The following is a 19,279-nucleotide window of genomic DNA, read 5'->3' as shown; positions in this document are numbered from 1 at the left end:
ATGCTGAAAAACCTTAGGAGGGCTGGGAGGATTGGGTTGGACTTTTCTACTGTACTACACTTGCCATAGCAGTGTGACTCAAAGTACATCCACATTATTAATTTTGGCAAAATAACAGTTGTCGTGGTTTAACCCCAGCCAGCAACTATGCACCACACAGCCGCTCGCTCACCCCCCGCCCCCCGTGGGGTAGGGGAGAAAATTGGTAGGGTGAAAGTCAGAAAAACTCGTGGGTTGAGATAATAACAGTTTAATAATTGAAGTAAAATGAAATAGAATGGTAGTAATAATAATAATATAATACAATAATAATAATGTAAAGCAAGTGATATACGACACAATTTCTCACCACCCACCGACGATGTCCAGCCCGTTCCTGAACAGCAATCGCCCCTTTTTTTCCGGCCAGCTCTCCTCAGTTTATATACTGAGCATGATGTCATATGGTATGGAATAGCCCTTTGGCCAGTCTGGGTCAGCTGTCCTAGCTATGCTCCCTCCCAGCTTCTTATGCACCTGGCAGAGCACAAGAAGCTAAAAAGTCCTTGACTGGTGTAAACTCTACTCAGCAAGAACCAAAACATCAGTATCTTATCAACATTATTCTCATCCTAAATCCAAAACAGAGCACTCTACCAGCTACTAAGAAGAAAATTAACTCTATCCCAGCTGAAACCAGGACAGTATCCACCCCTTATTCCATACCATTTACGTCATGCTCAGGTCCCACATTATCCAATACATCCTCATTAACCACCACCCCACTTATTCTATGGACCACTCCTGTAAAATGTCTGTAAAATGTCCATAAACATCCACAAATGTCCACATAATGTCCATTGAGTTCATTTAGTCCGTGACTTGGGCTTCATCTGTCATAACAGTCTTTCAGGGCAGGAGAGATGGTGTGTGGTGTTAGATTGTTGCATGCTGAAGCCAGTTCTGGTTCCATCACCGCTGTACTTTGCTTGGTTTCCTCAAAGTTCATTCTTAATTAATTTGAGTGATTCTTACTGTATACTGTTGATATAGCATATAGCAACCATAGTAGTGATGACATCCAGTATTATATAGCAACTAACATTATACAATTCAGTTCATTGGCTATTTTCACCCAAAATCAAATGCCCTTGAGGTACACATCGGACTTCCCCATCGTCCTGCATCACCCACCAAGTACATCCAGGTCCTTGAGCAAAAGCAATTCCACGAATGGGCTTACCTCTGCCTGAAGCAGGAGTAACCCAGACCGTCTTCCCTGTCATATTTTTTAGGTGGATTACAGGGACTTTATCCCCCTCTACAGTACGTAAAAGTCTTGACTGGGCAGGGCCAGCTCGATTGGCAGATCCCCTAGTGTTGACTAACCAAGTGGCCTCTGCTAAATGTGTATCCCAGTGTTTGAATGTCCCACCACCCATTGCTTTTAGTGTAGTCTTTAACAGTCCATTGTATCGTTCGATTTTCCCGGAGGCTGGTGCGTGATAGGGGATGTGATATACCCACTCAATGCCATGCTCTTTGGCCCAGGTGTCTATGAGGCTGTTTCGGAAATGAGTTCCGTTATCTGACTCAATTCTTTCTGGGGTGCCATGTCGCCATAGGACTTGCTTTTCAAGGCCCAGGATAGTGTTCCGGGCGGTGGCATGGGGCACGGGATATGTTTCCAGCCATCCAGTGGTTGCTTCCACCATTGTAAGCACATGGCGCTTGCCTTGGCGGGTTTGTGGGAGTGTGATATAATCAATCTGCCAGGCCTCCCCATATTTATATTTCAGCCATCGTCCTCCATACCAGAGAGGCTTGAACCGCTTGGCTTGCTTGATTGCAGCGCATGTTTCGCATTCATGGATAACCTGTGCAATAGTGTCCATGGTCAGGTCCACCCCTCGATCACGAGCCCATCTATATGTTGCATCTCTTCCTTGGTGGCCTGAGGTGTCATGGGCCCACCGAGCTGAAACCAGGACACAGTTTATTCAAGCTGCTTGAGAATAAGCTTGAAAAATGACAGTTTAAGGGCTGGACGTGTCCATACAGAGAGCCTGTAAGAGCACTGGATCCTTCATAGTGGGGCTCCAAGGCTTGTTTTTTTTACCCCCCCAAAATGCAAGTGGAAGAGAACAAATGAAATAAAGAAACTACATAGTTTAACCTGCATGCTCCTTTCCCTGGTTATTTTCTGCTAGTTTGCTCTCTGGTGAGGCTGCCAGCCTTCAAGGCCTATAAATGGACAAACTAATCCAGCATCAGAAATGCTCCCAGCTGCGGCAGCAATTCAGTATATCTCTCCCTGTTTGCCCCCCTTTCAATCCAGTTGCTTTACACTTAAGCATTGAGGCTTATTTTAGATGCTTCATCCCATCTATCACAGTTACATGTCTGAGCTGGGTGACTTGCCTTTGGAGGGATGCTTGCCGTTCTCGGTTGATGAGAGGGAGCCCAGGGATCTCACTGAGGCTGGACTGGATGCCTGACTGAGATAAAATAAGTTAAATTCTGCCCTGAATCTCCTGAAGAAGCTGTCGTGTCCCCTCAGCCTGCCTTTCATCCAGCTGTTTGCTGTGGGCCACATGACCTGCAGGTTGCCTTGCAATCCATCACTGTCATTCACATTGCAGTTTATTAGTCCCCAGGGAGGAAAAAACTCATTTCTTTTAAAGCCAGCCATGATTCAACAAAGGTCTGGCTCATTTTCAGTCGTCTGGTGACTGTTTCTCTTGTTTGATTTCACCTTTAGATCCCCACCATGATCAATCCTCCTATGGGTCTGGGGGGACCCCACTTGGCAGTGTGTGCTACCAGCCTGCCTTCCCTCCCGTGGCTCAGCTCTGCTGGGTGTGCAGGATGTGCAGTCTCATTCCTCTGGAGGTCTTTGCATCTTCTCCTCCACATGGCTATCTTCTCTCGATGCAGGGGACACCAGTAGACCTGGTCCTGGCCTGTCCATGTGATGCAAGGCTTTCGTTCTGGTATCCCAGCTCTCTGTTGCACTGTCTAGTTTGCTTCATTTGTCAGTCTTGTTTCCAAATATCCATCTGCTTCTTACCTCCCCAGTATCCTCTTTCTTGCTTGGGTAACTACAGGGAGAAGTTAGTTGTAGGAAAGGCTGCATCCGCCCCACCTAAATGCTGCAACGCCTCCAGTCCTCGGACCATTCAACTCTTAAGATAGAAAGAGTCATGCTACTGTCCTGCCTAACATAATTTTGTGATCATCTTGAAAAACAGAGAGGGAATTTGTCAAGCTGCACTTAAGGAATGCTTCTTCTGGAAAGCGGTATCTTTCAGCATTTAGAGCTGAAAAGATTAGGCTATGTGTAATTATCTGCCTTTATGCAAAATCAAAAGAGAGAAAATATCTTAAACTTGAAATATTTTAGTTTCTGGTAGATCTGAGGAAGAGTTGTACATGTAAATAAAGAACATCTACAGATAAAAAAGGCAATGGATAACTTCAGCAGCCCACATGCAGTATCATCTGGTTTCAAATACTTGAGTCAGACAGAAATTTCAAAATAATATGTGAGGGTGGGAACTCTGAAATTGAAATTCCCGGCTTGAAGTGATGCTGTTTCTTCTTTTCTTTTTTCCCACCCCCCAGTGTGAGGAGGCACCTCTGTAATGTTTCAGCTGGGCACACAAAACCATCAGTCCCCTTTGAAAATTTCTGCCAGATCTTGTAACATAGCTTCAGACTTGTTAACAACCTAATTTGCAAAAATCAAACTCCACTCCTAAACAAGCCCAAACCCAATTTGAGTGATTATAGTTCTTGTTGGTACTTGTGTTGGTAACTATGTGTTCTGTATGTTATGTTTTTAGGTACTCCTTTGTCGTAGCTATGGGATACCTCACGTTGTGCCACATAAGCCGAATATACATATTTCATTATGGTATTCTCACTACAGATTTTTCCGGGTGAGTGAGTCTGCAAGCTGGGTCCTGTGTCAATTAGTATTAGTTAAATTTTAGTATGTTTGAAGAATAGTTTTTATGTTACCTGGGGAGCGCCTGCAACTTTGTTTCCCTTAAGCTTTTTCTAAGACTTTTTTTTTCTTTTTAAGGCAGGAATAAACACTCTGTGATTTCTTTTTTTTTTTGTTTTTTTTTTGCCTTGACTCGTTGTTTCTGCTGTTTTCTTGCTAGACACTATCTAGTTAGGAAGGTAGAGCCTTCCACCTAGAGCAACCTGTGAGGATAAGTCTGCACAGTCACTTGCTGGAGCTGGAGGAGCGCTTATAGCTCTGGCAAGCAGCAAGGCTGGTGCTCTGGTCCTTGGTGGTCTGCCCTGAAAGGTGGGGTGGGCCACTCTCCTCCCACCTTCCTAGGCACAGCCATCTGCTCCGAGTCATCCTTTCCCCCGTTCAGATTTATCCTGATAAATAACTGGGAAGGTGTTTCCCGCCCCAGGCACTCCAGCAGGCAGGAGGGGAGGACTTGGGCCGGGGGTGAGTGGCTGGGGGAGCTGGGAGGTGGGTGGGTGGCTGGGTAACCCGGGCAGAGAGACACAAGATCAACTTTCACTCTCGGCGCTGGTCTTACGGGTTCTCTCACAGGGGCAAGTTGTGGCTGCTGTTTAAATAGCACAACTTCTTATATGCCATGCATTTCTGTGGAACAGTGTTTTTCATATACTCTGTAGGCTCTATTTGATTTCACTGAAGCAGTAGAGGATGCTTTGCAAAAATACAGACAGCTAACTGTATATATTTTGTTTATGAGAGGAAAGTATACTTTTGCATGACTTAAAAACAGTGTGCTAATCCGTATTCCACTTGCTTAATTGAATGTCTTGAATACAGAGTAATTAGTAACATACTATGAAAAACCTCTGTAAACTGGCACAGTAAGTTACAGATGCCTCTTCCAAGCTTCTGTCTTCTTATAGACAACTGGAGTTTTTTGCTGTCTGTGTGCATGTGCCTCTGTGTGAGGTGGTGGTTGGTTGAGGCATTTAATTAAATTGTGGGGGCAAAGTTCTTCTGAGACTTTTGAGTTTTTTGTTAGAGGAGCGGGCAGAAATGGGAACTCATACATTTAGAGAAATTTAGTTGATAATTTTTTCTGCAGTTCTTTTAATACACAAAAGCATGTCCTGAAAGAGCATGACATACCAAGAAGCCTATAAATGGGATTGGAATGCTATAGCTCTGTGTGTGTATGAGACGGAGACAGCGAGAGAAATATGAGAGAGCATGCTTTTCTGAATAGTGCGTTCAGAAATGCGCTGTGAGAGGTATTAGCTGTCTCTCTCTGAAGACGGTGAATAAAGATCCAGCTGAGACTGGGGGTGGAAGAAGAGGAACGGTCGTTGTTTATATTATAGACTAGGTAGCATTTTCTGCTCTCTTGATGAAAAGGGAGCTACTCTTATCTAATGATGAGCTTGAGGATAATAATGGTACTGAAAGAATAATACCTGAACTTGCTCTGTTATTTGATTTTGTCCTGATGCTTCAAAATATAAACCAATTCTTAAACTTCAGTCAAACATAAAACTGCCAAGTAGTAATCAACTGGAAAATATAGTATGGATATGAACTGCATCTTCATGGTATATTTTAAAAACGAAGACTAAAAAAAAAAAATATTGTAGTGGTATTAATAAAAATTTGCAATCCAAAGTGCTCAAACCTAAGTCAGCCTCATAAATCTGTCTTGAAACCTGTTTTCCTCAGCTGTAAATAATATGTGCCCACTGAGGCTTTATGCACATACCTAAACAGATATGATGACCCAGAGAGACAAAATATACTCCCTGACCACAGTTTTACCATGTCTGAGCAGCAACTGAACCTCCTCTTGCTCTTTCTCCCATGTTTGATGGTTCCACATCTATTGCATGTGGTAATAGGGAAGCATTCAAACAGGCTCCTGGCTGGAAGGACGGCCTTAAAGTTCTCCCTCAGGACTCCAGAAATGACCAAGACAGAATCCATGGAGCGATGCCCATCTCCTTCCAGCCTCCCACCCTTTTGGGTGAACGTGGCTGGGGATATACACTGAGAAGGCAAAACACTGGATTTAAGGCAGTCTTTAAGAGGGAACAAAAAGCCTGTCATCTGCTGACTTGTACTTGAGGTGTCAGTATTCCGTAAGTCTCTGGTGATATCTGATTGCAAGGAGGAAGTTTTAATGCACATCAAACAGGCATGTAGCCAGTTCTACTGCCATTAGCTTTCCAATGTCGGTTCCCTGAGGTGACGAGCTAGGCGTTAAATGAGTGTTTCCCAACGTTGGTGCTGGAAGCTGGCATACCTTGTTTGTTTTCTTGACCTGCTTTGTGCGCTTAACAGTTTGCATGCATAACCTTTTTGATGTGTGCTTGCAAATTTATTTTTTTGGTTCTTTAGTAATAGTCGGTTGTGCTATTTGTTTGGAGTCCCCCTATTTTGAGAACACAGCTTGTAAAATGCAGGTAGAGATGTCCGGAGAACAAGGTGACTTTTGAGTCATGTCTTAAGTAAACTGGAAAATGGAAAATCAAACTGTGACTCACTGCTTCAAGGTTAAGAAGTAAGGAAGCTTTTTCTTTGCTGATGACTAGTTAATTCTTCTAACTCATGCAAAGGGTAGGTTTGGTCACTGACTCCCACTCAAAACTGTACTCAGGCTGCTTGCAGCAATTTCTTGATTTAAGTGTTTCACGTATTGCATGGTACTTAGGTGAAAAGTCCATTTTTTTAAACTACATGCCAGGTTTTAATGAAAAACAGTTCCAATTTGTTGTTTAATTTTAATTACTTTTTGAAAAAATTTTATATATTTTATCAAAGTTCTTTCATCTATATTATTTCACAAAAATGTGGTGACATAATTTAGTTTTCTCCTGACTACTTTCTCAAAGAAAACGATTCATTTTTGAGCACTAATTGTAAAATAACTGAATGCTGTGCTTCCCCCTTAATTCAAACCAGTCTTTGAGAGAAACATGCATATTTTATTTTGCTTGGTTTGCCATGGCATTTATACATTGTATAGGAATACTAAATCCTAACTCTTTCTCTCTCTTTTTTTCTCTCTTATTTCTTCTTCTTTTTGCTAAGAGGATTATGCTGGTAAGTTGCCTGGTTTCTATACAACTTTATAAAAATGGTAATACTAACATACGGTTTGTTGTTGGGTGTTTTTTTTTTTTTTTTTCCCCCTCTTCGTATCACAGGCTCAGACCGAGTACAGTAATATTATGGCTTTAGGGAGAAATTAGTTTAAAATAAATCAAGGGATATGGATTGGGATTTTTTGGAAACTAGTAATAGGTATGATTTCAATCTAGCAAGCTACATGAACAAATGCCATAGCATGTGATCATCTGGACAGAATTCAGAGGAGCTTCTCATCCATGAGAAGTTGTGTCTGCTTTAATCCTTTGCTTGATTAAGACCATAGAGCTTTTTGGTTCCCTCTTCGAATTCCTACAGTGTTTGAGCAAAATTTCCTAGTACTGCAGCTCATTCAGTGAATATCAGGGAATGATCGTGCATATGTGTTTCTTGGTGCCATTCCTTACAGAAAAGGAAGTCAGTTTGTGAAAATCACCGCACACACTGGCATTGCTTTCAGTCTTCTGTTGGTTTTAAAGAGACCAGAGCTGAATTATCAGAGAGACTCGAGCGGTTTTCCTCCCTACAGATGTCAAATCCGTACCTCTTACATGAGTGTTTTGGTGGACATCACTCTCCAGAGGAAATGGACATCTTTATGTGTTCCCTCTATCCCAAATGCAGAACAGCAGCAGCATTCTCCGCAAACCGCTTAGAAAGGGATGGTCATTGAAACGGCCCTCTCAAAAAGCCATATAAGCAGATACTTTAGTAACAAGTGTCACTTCAGGTAGTGAATTTTTGTCGGGTGGTCAGTGCTTTGTTGCTGTTTTTTTCACCTCTCAGTGGCTTAGTATCAACCACAAAAGAAAGGAACAAAGGTGCAACAGCTGGTTTTTACAAGGGCAATACTTTTACTGATGGAAACAACCATAGATGTACTCCGTTACCATGTTAAAACGCAGTGCAGAAATACTAACGGGTCCTGTGAGTTCAGTTGGTTATTTTTATTTTCTTGCCTTTTAAATGTATGAAGTGCAATATGTTGCATGCAGTGTATGTTCCAGCAGCTCTGGGCAACTTGAGTCTACAGCCAGTCCCCAGAGGCACTACAGTAGCGCACGTGCAGGGTGAGTAAGGGGAGGTCAGGCAGTTTTCCATGCCCGCTCGCTGCGTGGCTGCTCTGCTGGGCGTTTGGCCGCTTGAAACTGCACTGGGATCGATTACCGTTGGTTACACAGGAGCCCTGCAAGAGCCGCAACGTGGGAATTAGCCAAAATTCAAGCAAGCAGTCAGTACTAGATAGCTCCACATATCTAGTGCATCCCAGGACAATTCTCCAAATGTAAATACTCTTTTAAGTTAAATGCTTCTGTCATGAAGGCATAAGAAATGCTCTTTGGGAGCTTTCCCCAGAAAAACACATGAGGCAAATTGGAAGTTGCTTTGGAGGCGTGAGCGTGTTTAGTGAAATATTCTTCCTCTGTGTGCTTCAGCACTTCTTCATTTTGCTGTCGAAAGCAGAAGTAAGAAAGAGCCCTTTGCCAGTGAAGCCGTTGTGGCGTCTCTGGCTCGGCGATCCCCTCAGCAGCACAGTTAATGTTGTAGCAGAGCGTGACTGTGTGAACTTCTCATCATGGCTTCAGGGCTAAAGAGATAAACCTGAAATAAATGTTTGCTGTTTTGGAGTCTTGTCTGCAATGAGCCTTTTGACTCCACCTCCTCTCTTAGTGAAATCAGGTCAGTGGAAACTATTTCTAGCGAGTGTGTGCCAGACTCCTCCATGGGATTACCTAAGGTCAGGCAGACTCTGCTTGGTAAATGTCTTTTCTCTCATAAGCATCGAAGCTTGCTCAGTGCAGAAGCCAGGCTGTGATACGCAGAGGATCCCCACAGCAGGCTACAACCGATGCTGATATCTTTAGTTCCACTGGCCTGTGCTTCTTGGCAAATTTATTACGTTGGGGCAAGCCATGTTTAACAGTGACGTTAACTGGTATGTTTTCATTTGGAAGGTTTAATTAGGGGGGTAAAACCTTCTATCGAGCATTCTCTGTAAACTGTTGCATCTTTGTCTTGTATTTTTAAGGCATCTAACGTAAGGGAAAGACAGTTTTGGGGCTTTTTTATTTGTCGAAATTTCCTATTTCGTACTGACTCCCTGGGACAATTTCTTTTTTTTTTTTTTTTTTAATTTTGTTATTTTTATTTTTTTAATTAAAAGTTGGCCAATATGGTTTGTGTGTAGAAGGTACTATGCAGCTACAAGCTGAGATTAAACTCTTAGCCAATACATAATACATAGAGAGGGGGAAGAAATTGCACCACAGGTAAATCTAATTCTGTGCTTCTGTGCTAGTTTGTAACTGTAGTGGTTGTAGAATCATAGCACTTGGTATGTAACTGCAAAGCGATTGGAAGGTGTTCAAATATGATCCAGTTCAAGTCATTTAGGCTTCTTAAATATGTGTTTTATTTAAAATGCCCTGTTTCTAGGGGTAGATCTTCATGCTTCATCTGCAAATGCAAGTATAGTAGGTAGATTTTCTTGAATTCAACCTAATAATTTGCCCCACTCCCAATAACTTGTGCATCTCTCAAAATCTGGGAGACAGATTTTTGGAAGTTTTATAGCTTTAGCTCCCCTTCTTGTTTGTAGCACTTCTGGCTTTTTCCAGTAGAGACTAAGGTTTAAAATATTATCATGTCAGAAACAGTTGGCTATATGTGATATGGTGCTGTATTTTGCATATTAACTTGCTCAGTGTTTTATTGCTGTTTAAAATTGGAGGTTACCTGAAAGGCTGAACAGAAGTGACAATTCGGTACTCTGGTATTGCCAAGTTTTAATAATCAAAACTCACGTGTGTGTTTAGGAAATGATGATATTAATTTTTCCCCTAAATTAAATGTATTTTTCTTATCTATTTTTTTAATATTGATTCAGGACTTGCATCCTCATGCATTGCTCTGCAAATATGGGGGAAAGAACTATTTTTCATTCTGAAGAAACAAAAACAGTCTTAGATTTGCTCTATGTGTGTGTACATGATGAGGAGAGACTAGTGAGTCCCCAGGGAGGAGTGGACCAGGTGTGGGTGTGCAGAAGGTGGGGGGCCCCCACACCCCAAAGGGGTGCCAGAAGGCGACAGAGCTCCAGCACTGCTATTGCTTTGTTGTGCTCTGCCCTTTCCTGCAGCGAAGGCTTGGTTCCCCAGTGAGATCAAGTCAGTGGGGGAACAGTAGATGGGCGAGGGAGGAGGAAGATGCTCCCTGTTCACCTGAAACCTTGCTTACCCTTTGTGTGGAGCGTTTTATGGTATCTGATACTGATCTTGTGAAAGATTCAGAGGGTGTCATCCCATTGCCACTCTACAGCAGGTTTCCACCTTCCCGAGTAGGGTGTGGAAGAGATATGTACATTTGTAATATGATGATGGCAGGAGAGAGAACTGAAGGTATCTCAGATGCACTTTGTGGGTCTCCCTCCCACCCACGGTGTCAGCAGTGTCGCTTTTGTGCTCACTTGTCTTCTCTGGAGTCAGGATTTGAGGGGGGCAGACCATCCGTCTTTTCTGATTAAAGTGCACGGGAGGCTGACTTGTTCTGCTGGGTTACAATGTGCCGTCAATGAGGCGATGAATTCCTAATATAGATGAAGAGAACCTCTCTCTTCTCTGTGTTTACACGTATGACCTTAGTGCAGGCTGCACTTCTGCTTCCCTCGGTTAATCAGCACATCGGGATTGTTTGCATTTTGGTTCTCTCTGGCTTACGGTGGGGGGCCCAATTTTCTAAAAGACAAGTGTCTAAATTTAGGCACTTAAAGGCATATGGTTTTGGCTCTGAGCCTGAGGTTTAAAGTTACCCGCTTTAATATTGGCATAAAGTGCTTGCTGTAAGAAACATATGCAACAAATTGAACCAATTTGAAACAAGTGTTAATGTTCACCCATAAAGCTAAAAGGTCAAGCACTGACAAAATAAAAATCTGTGTTTATTGCAGTAAAACTGCTGGTTCACTGACAGCCTCTGTCTCTCTTAAGAATTAAAAAAATCTGCTTTTTCGTATGCTTAAATGATTGGGATTTATGTATCTTTGAAACTAAAGCTAAATTTTGTCTGAATGGGAAAATCTACTTTGAGAAATAGGGTGTTGAAGATAATGGTGAAAACAGCTTATAAATAACTTTTCTTGAAAGATGAATTGGAATAAAAATTAGAATTACTATTTCACAATATTGGAGTTGTCTGGAAGGTGAAAAGTCATTGTTGAATTTGTTCATTCCTTAGCTTCAATCAGTGGTCTAGGTGACCCAAGGAGAGCTGCTGTACAAACCCTTGTGTTACAGTTGTATTCCAGATCTGTGTGTATTTAAGATTGTTCTGGGGTTTATGTGCAAGCTTTTTTACTGACATTTCAAGTAGAGACTGCTGAAAGGATAAAAATAGTTTCTGATTAAGAAATTGGCTGATATTGCATGTTCTCTGTTTTTGGGTAGAAAATGCAAATTACCCATGCAGAATTACACGTGGACTCTTGAAAAAGATCAGCCATATTTAGTATTAAAAAAAAAAAAGACCACTTATGATGAAAGAATGTCTTTTTCCAGTATTCTTGTGTTTATCATGCTCAGCATATTAATTATCTTGAAAATCAGTTTGATTTATCATAGTGGGATAATCAGATTGGAAACAGTTTATGTCAGCCATTGGGTTTACATTTGATTGTAACCACTAGGTCAATTTAGTCGAGGATGATTCAGAATCTCTTGAAAAATCTCTGCAGAACATGAATATTTGGCTGTTATTTTAGACAGAGATAACATTGAATGTAACTTTTGCTTTTTTTCTTACCTTGAGAAATCGGTGGGGAAAATACAGTGCTCCAACTAAAAAAAAAAAAAAAACTTTCAGCTTTTTTTCTTTCATTGAATTCCAGAAAATATATTACAATATTTAAAATGAATAGCCATAATATTTGGAGTAATCATCTACGTCTCTTTGAAAAAAGTTCCATATACCAGTCAAACTCTGTAGATAGCATGTACACAAACTCGGGTTTTAATTTCCATGTTGAAGATATTTGTGTTCAAGCAGAAAGCTCTGTATGGTTTAGGTTGATAATTTATCACCAAATCAAGAAACAATCCATTGTATTAATCCTCAGCGAAGACAAAGTTCTTCTGTGGAACTGGTTTTACGTATAATCATCACAATTAACGCTTTTAAAATAATGATGTATCCTCATCACGCCTTACGACCTCCTGGCTATTGTGGTGGCGAAGGTCTCGTAGGTAGCGTGAGATCTGGGCACCCTGTGCTGGTGTCCCCAGTGGCAGAGAGATGGGGACAGGCAGTGTTAGCAGGTGCTCGCCCCTCGCTTTGCCTGCCATGGGTCCTTCCAGATCACAGGTGTTCAGCGCCGGGTTTTGTGTTTAGGGCTCCACAGCCCTTAGAAGCTGTATATGGACCACAGTTAGCCCCGGAGCCTCTGCCTGTGAGGGAGTGGTTAGTTGTCCCCATGGTTTTCCCCCCTTCTTTCTTCTTATGTACCTCTGAATGCTCCTGGCTGTGTCCTTTACCCTCATGGGGACCAGCTCCTGATGCCACCAAGCTGAGTTTTTCCTTTTTTCTATTCCTTACCTGCAGCAGCTCACATTTGCCTACAGTGCTAAGAAGCTCTGTAAAGGTGGATCTGGAAAGTATAAGCAGCCCTATTGAACGTAGTGGTTATTCCTACGCTGCTGCTTTGGTTGGCCCAAAGCTGCTGGGTTCTTGTAACCTGTAAGTGTGGCTCAGGTGCAGCTAGCTCATGTTTTTGGGAGGCTCCAGATCCCACATGCCCAAACATCTGTACCATTGGATGGTACATCTTGGACAGGCTATCCCCAAGGCAGTTGCATGGCCAAGAAGCAAGTGGGAAACTCTGCTGTGCTGACAGCTATTCTGGTATTTGCACGTAGTCCTAATTGATAGGGCTATTCATGTGGGGAAATAAGCATGTGTATCTGCAGAGTCGACATTTTCTTAGGGCACTGGGGAGACAGACAATAGGACAGTAACAGTAAGAAGAGCCAGAGTTATGTTACAGCAGCATTGCTGTACTCTAGTGTTGCATCGTACAGGGCTTCAATTTTGTCTTCGCCTGAAAGGAAGCCCAGTGGACTGCAAAAGCTGATGTTTCCTAGTGGTGTGATTTCTTCTGAATTACAGTTTGCACTGCTGCAGGATGGGGAGACGTAAAATAAGGCTTTGTGTTCACTTAGCAATTAAAAATTCGAGTGCGAGTTACTGTGGGGTTGTTTTGAACCCAGGCAATTGTCTTATGCCTGAGTTCCTCCTTCAGTTTTAATTGGATGTTTTCCACATGTTGCTAATACAGTTATGCCTTTTAAAGGGATAAAGACATTCAGTAAGAAAGTTGGGAATAATTTGTATTACAAGACATGTAACTGTTGTTTCTGTCTTTTTTGTAGTCCACTGATGATAATTACACAGAAGATCACAACACTTGCATGCCAGTTACATGATGGTAAGAAAAGGAATCGCTTCCCATGGGCTGAAGACAGCCTTTTTATTCCAGTGCAATCTGTGGTTGAGTTACAGAGTGGATGAATGTAGTTCAGCAAGTTGCTCCAAACGAAGAAGAAAAATGCTTTGTGGAAGAAAATGAGAAACTTCAAGTTTTGATCAGTTCTCTAGAATTAAACTGTCTTTGCAGTAACAAAGACAACCGTTTTCCCCTTTGGGGGCTCTGCTTCCTTGGGGCCCAGTTTGGATTTTAGCTGGTACCAGCATCTGCTCTTTAGATGCTACAGCGCATCTCCGTTAAGCTCTCCAAAGCTGTTCTTGAGTCTCAAAAATCAAGAGTTGTGTTTGATACATAAGTTCAGTCATTAACATTAATGTAGTAAAAATATGCAATCACGGATATATTATTCAGTGATAATATACTCCATGAGTTGCGAGAGATGGAATTCAATAGCTTTTCCCCAGTGCAGGGAGAAGCACAATTGCAAGCAAAATAACATTGTCTTCAGTCTTGTGCTGTGCTGTGACAAAGAGCACTATTATTTCCCAGTAAAATGCCTGTGTCTAGTATAGTGCAAAGGCTAGAAATGTCAATTGTCATCAGTACCGTTATTGCTCATGTCTACTGATGTTGCAGTGTGAATTTCTGATGGTCTGAGGCCCGTTGCATTATAAGCTGTGGGTGACTAAATAAGTAGCCTGCGATAGAGTTGTTATGATCTAGGATTTAGGCGATGGCCACGCCTCAGACTGCAGGGTCTGGCATTGTTTACAAGCCAAGTTTACACAAGTGGGTCTAATGCTTTTAGCTGGCTATAATGGGTGCAGCTTGAAGCTCGGCTAATTGACCTTGTTGACATTCATGTTGCTGGGGTTTCTCTGCTTCTGTTATTTAAGCTAGCCAGCTCAGGTATCGCTGCGTGCCACAGTGGTGTGCAGCCTAGACGCACACCTAGAATATTGAAGATAAACGAACAGGCAGAAAGGAAAAGACAACAGCAGAGGCAGGTGCGTTTTAAGCAAACCAGAAATCCTACAGATTAATGGTGGTGGAAAAGTCTCTTTACATTTTGAACATCCATATATGGAGCAGTTGATCAAATGGAGGCAGCTTGCAGTTCAAGCATTAGTGACAAATCTCTATTTGTAAAAATTTAACACAGCTGCCCATAAATTGAAACAAACAAAATACCCAACCCTTTAAGTAATTAAGTGCTTAATTGTTTCCCTGGAACTCACACCCTCCCAGTATTTACAAACTGAAATAGTGGAGAGAGAATGGAAATGAGCAGCTTATCAGCAGTCTTTTTAGGAAATGGGTCTTGTGTGTGTGTATCGGTAATTACGGCCAGCAGGTTTAGAACAGTAGTGCTAATTGATGCCAAGCCCCTGATCTTGTGAAGATGTATACATGCATGCTCAGCATCAAGTGCTGTGACTCATCCCATGGTGAGTTGTTCTGCTGAAGCCAGTGGGATTCCTCACAGTATGTGCAGCTAAAGCTTCAGATTGAAGGTTTTGAGATATTTGCTATGAGCAACATCTCTACGCACTGGCCATCGTACCAGATTTTTCCATAGTTTTCCTGGGACAGCAGGTCTGTGCTCTACCTCTGGCCCCAAAGGTTTCATGCACTCAACAGGAGATTGCTCGTCCAGTCTGGACCTTGTACAATTCCAGATTATTACTGATGTGTGTGTTTAGGCTTGCTCCAGCAGCAGGCAGCCAGGCTGCTCGTTCACACCAGTGGAGCTTCTGTTTCCTGAAAGCCCATTTCTCTTCCACTGCCCACTCCTCCTGCTGTGAAATGCTCCATTTCTCACCAAGGAGCCAGCGGGAGGCTTGTGCTGAAATGAGCCAGCGGCTTCTGGGAACAGAGGTTTTTCCAGCCCAGGACCGTTACTAGAGGCTGCTGGGGGTCGCTGCCAGTTGTGGCATTGCGAGTTGCACTGTGTGTGTGGGAATACTATGGCTGCTCTTCCTGAAAGTGTAGCAAGGGTGAGAAAGGGGGAATGAGGTAAGGAACTGGGTAAACAGGTAGGGTAGAACATGAATATACTTGACCTAAAAGTTAGCAATTGAGCTGTACTACAGCTGCCTGTGACAAAGAAATCTTGAAGCTTATGGCTTTAGAAAGTTATCTGTGGGGTGCAAACATAAGGCTTTGGGGATAGCTTTCACTGTTTGGCTTTCGGAAAGATCTAATGTGACTTTTCTTTCTCTCTAGGAATAGGGCGACAAGCTGAGGAACTCACTGCTGAGCAAAATCGGCTTGCTGTAAAGTAAGAATTCAGTTCCCCTAGTGATTTGTGTTTAATTTCTTCCAAATAAGTTTAGGGTTTGTTTTTTTATTTTTTTTCCCCCTTAGCAATGTCAGGACCAACTTAGTGGCCCGGCCATGAAAACGTTTCCTGCTTCTTTCCAGTCCATGATAAGCCAAAAGTCCTGCCTGCTTTTTCAATTTGCTTGAGCAGTTTTGTTTTTGAAATGCTGCTGTCAGTGCCCTCCTTACACAAACATAGCTTCTCTGCTATATTCCTTATTTCTTCAATCCAGGACTTCTGCCTTCATCATCCTGTGCTGGTCAGTAAAGCACTGAAGTACTTGGCAACATCTCATTGACTTAAAGATATACTCCACGTGCAACAAAACTAGTCTTTGCTGAATCAACTCTCATATTCAGGCTAAGACTGTACTGTATGGACTTTTTGGCTGTTGTCTTCATCCTCTGTGATATGTTATTTTTCCAAATAGAATACTCCTCCTCTGTGAGCAAACCACTGTGTAGTAAAAATTCATTTTGGTGTGACTCTGACACTTCAAGTACTACTTTTCTTTGCCATAAATTTTGGACACTGAAATTTTATTTTTCCTGTCTCCCTCCGTAATGTTAATATTCCCAGTCCTTCATGTTATGTGACTAGTCTTCTCATTTTTTTAGGGGGAGGCAGCATGTAGATCATATGTTTGCGCGCCTTCTTTTTCTATTTTGTCTCTCAATACAAGGATGCAGGTGAACTCTCTCCCTTTGTTTTTGATTTTTTTTTTTTTTTTTAAGAAGAATTACTGTTACAGAATTAGTCTTAGAACCACAACTACTTTTCACCATGAAGTATTTTTTTAAGGCCAAGGAAATTATTTCCTTCATTTCCAAGGCAGAAGATTCAGCCATCAGAAAATCTGCATAAGAGCTTCTAAAAGTAAGAAGGGAGTAATTTCTTGAGAAGCAAAAGTCCTGTAGGGAGACTTGTATAACTTTTGCTGTGACCCATAGCTTTGTGTCTATTTTTAAAGCTCACAGCATAATATTTAACTGCACTGGGCCCTTGTGACCATATGATTAATTCTAGTCAAATTCTCGCCAAACAGGCTTTTTTTTTTTTTTTTTTTTTTTTTTTTTTTTTAACTTGTACAGTAGATGAGCTCATAATAGAAAAGTACATGCCAATAGCTCAAGTGTTGGTGGCAGACAAGTCATAACTGAAGAGTTTTAAATCCCCTTTGGTAATACAGCCTTTTGTCTTCCCTCCTGTTCTTGGTCTGTTTTTGTTTCTCACTCATCCTCTGTACATTCCTTTGTGCATTGCTCATGTCTCCCCACCCACCCATGTGCAGAATCTAAGTTGAAACTAATGACTTTATTTTTAATCTTACTGTAGAGCTCAGAAGCCCGAATCGCGGACTCGATTTTGCAGAACAGAAAGATGAGCCTTACCCCAAATAGTTTGCTGCATCTTTCTGTGAAATGCTTTCACCAGAGAACATATCATTCAGGCATTAACATCTACAATAACTAGCAGGGTGAATGCAGAAAATCCTGGCTAAGCTAACTGTTTATTCAAACTAATTCCACTTCAGAATAAAAGTAGGCAACAGCAAATTTTTAACTGTTGCTTAGTTTGTTTGCTAGAAATTTATGTTTTGGTCTGAAAGAATTTTAAGTGGGTTTTGGTTTATGCGTGTCCATCTGTGTCTCGGACAGGAAAGTCTTGAAACACTGTGCCCCAGTTTCTGTTCTCATCTGGGGACTCCTCATTTACTTGGACGGTGACTGTTAGCACATTTGTGGAGAGCACTGTGTATCTCAGTGCAGAATTTAGATGTTGGTGTTTTCAGCCACATAAATAAAGCAAGCCCAACAATTTACAAATCACACTAGCGGTGAGAGGCCTGTGCATCTTTCTTTTCCATCCTACTGCTCTGTAGCAAGGACAGTGGATCTTCTTCATTTTACATGTAATGTAAAACCCCTCAAGGAACTTGTGGGATATGCACTTGCAAAATGGAAATAACGAACACTCTTTGACTTTCATCTTCAGCTGTCTTTTGATTTATGTGTTTTTTTCCCCTTAGTTCCTTTTCCTGTTCATGATGCAATACAGGCAATTACTTCCTTTATTTGCACAGTAGGACAGAGTGCCTCTTCATTCTCTTCTGCTATGTCTCGCATCACACTTCCCATTTTTCAAAAGGCTGAACCGAAGGGTGGGTGAGAGCTCCTCTCAGGCCTGAGAGTCCTGGTCTTAAATGCTCCCTGCCCTGCGGTTTGCATAACAAGGCAAGTTACTGCATTGCACTGCTTGGTGAGGCTTGTGTTACTCAGCTTGCGGTCTGCCAGCCGTTACTGGTCCCTGCCACACTGGACAGTAACAATTACCAGCTTCTCACTCCTGGTACTGCTGGCCTGTTTAAAATGTGCAAGTCAATTTGTTTGAGAGTGGGTATTTAAATTGATGACTGTTTTTAACTAAAATATTTCTAGTAATAAGATTACAGCTTTTCAAATCAGTAGCATTCGTTCACCTGTAGCTTCAGCACTTCCCCGTTACCCTTGTTCTGCCTGCCATCTGCCAGACATCGCCGGGATATAAGAGAGGCTGTGCTTCATCTTCAAAACAGAGTGGGCTTTCAGCTGGGGGACGGGTGATAGGGGAGAGCTGGGGACTGAGGCAGGCAGTACAACAAAAAGCATTCGTGAAAGCCTTTGGTGTGTTTTACCTTGGTTTTTTGTTTTGTTTTGTTGTGTGTGGATGATTTTCACAGGACAAGACCTTCTTTACTGGAGTATTTAAGCTATCTCCTCAATTTTATGAGCATCATAGCTGGGCCTTGCAGCAATTACAAGGATTATATAGCCTTCATTGAAGGGAGGCATGTGCACATGAAACTGTTAGAAGTGAACTGGAAGCAGAAGGGTTATGACAGACTTCCTGATCCTTCTCCAACTGTAAGTTTTAAAATGACAAGGATTTATTGCAAAGGGCAGGAGAGTACAGCTTTGTACATGATTCTCATAATTAAAAACTAAGAAGAAAACCCATTTTTGGATGATCTTCCCAGTAAGCATTACAGTGGGTTTTTTTTTCTGTGAAGTGGCTGCTGTTTTTATCACAGGGTCAGGGGTGAAGGGGCTAGTGTCTTCCTTTTGAATTCCCCAAATGCGTTTGGCTTGCAAAATGGGTCATTGGTTAATGGGTGTCCTTTGTGCAGCGATGGGAACGGTCTGCAGGTTCTGACAATGACGAGTTGCAGTTCAGCTCCAGACCAAAGAGGAAATATTGGGGGGGGAAGTCAAATCTCACCTGTAGTGCAGGTGATGTTGGAAGTACATGAATCATGGCTAATCAGGAACTGTAGCTTGTCCAGGTGCTTTGCAAGAGAATCTCACACTTTAAGATGACTTGGAGGTCATTTTTCACA

At 42.0% G+C, this 19,279-nt stretch overlaps 1 protein-coding gene across 2 annotated transcripts in view; it reads left to right on the top strand.

The window, feature by feature from the left end:
* MBOAT1 (membrane bound glycerophospholipid O-acyltransferase 1) overlaps positions 1–19,279 on the top strand; it is a 60,036-nt gene that overhangs the window by 26,875 nt on the left and 13,882 nt on the right. The window contains exons 4-7 of one of the 2 annotated variants that reach the window (XM_082330141.1): positions 3,825–3,920; positions 13,525–13,580; positions 15,807–15,861; positions 18,623–18,806. In XM_082330141.1, coding sequence (XP_082186267.1) covers positions 3,825–3,920; positions 13,525–13,580; positions 15,807–15,861; positions 18,623–18,806 — 391 coding nt within the window. The remainder of the gene's footprint in view (positions 1–3,824; positions 3,921–13,524; positions 13,581–15,806; positions 15,862–18,622; positions 18,807–19,279) is intronic. The other variant, XM_082330142.1, reaches the window with a different exon arrangement.

This window comes from Platalea leucorodia (genome assembly GCF_965183815.1).
Source record: "Platalea leucorodia genome assembly, chromosome: 1".
Taxonomy (NCBI): Eukaryota; Metazoa; Chordata; class Aves; order Pelecaniformes; family Threskiornithidae; genus Platalea; species Platalea leucorodia.
The sequence above is the reverse complement of the archived record's forward strand: the minus strand, read 5'-3'. Positions and strand labels throughout refer to the sequence as shown.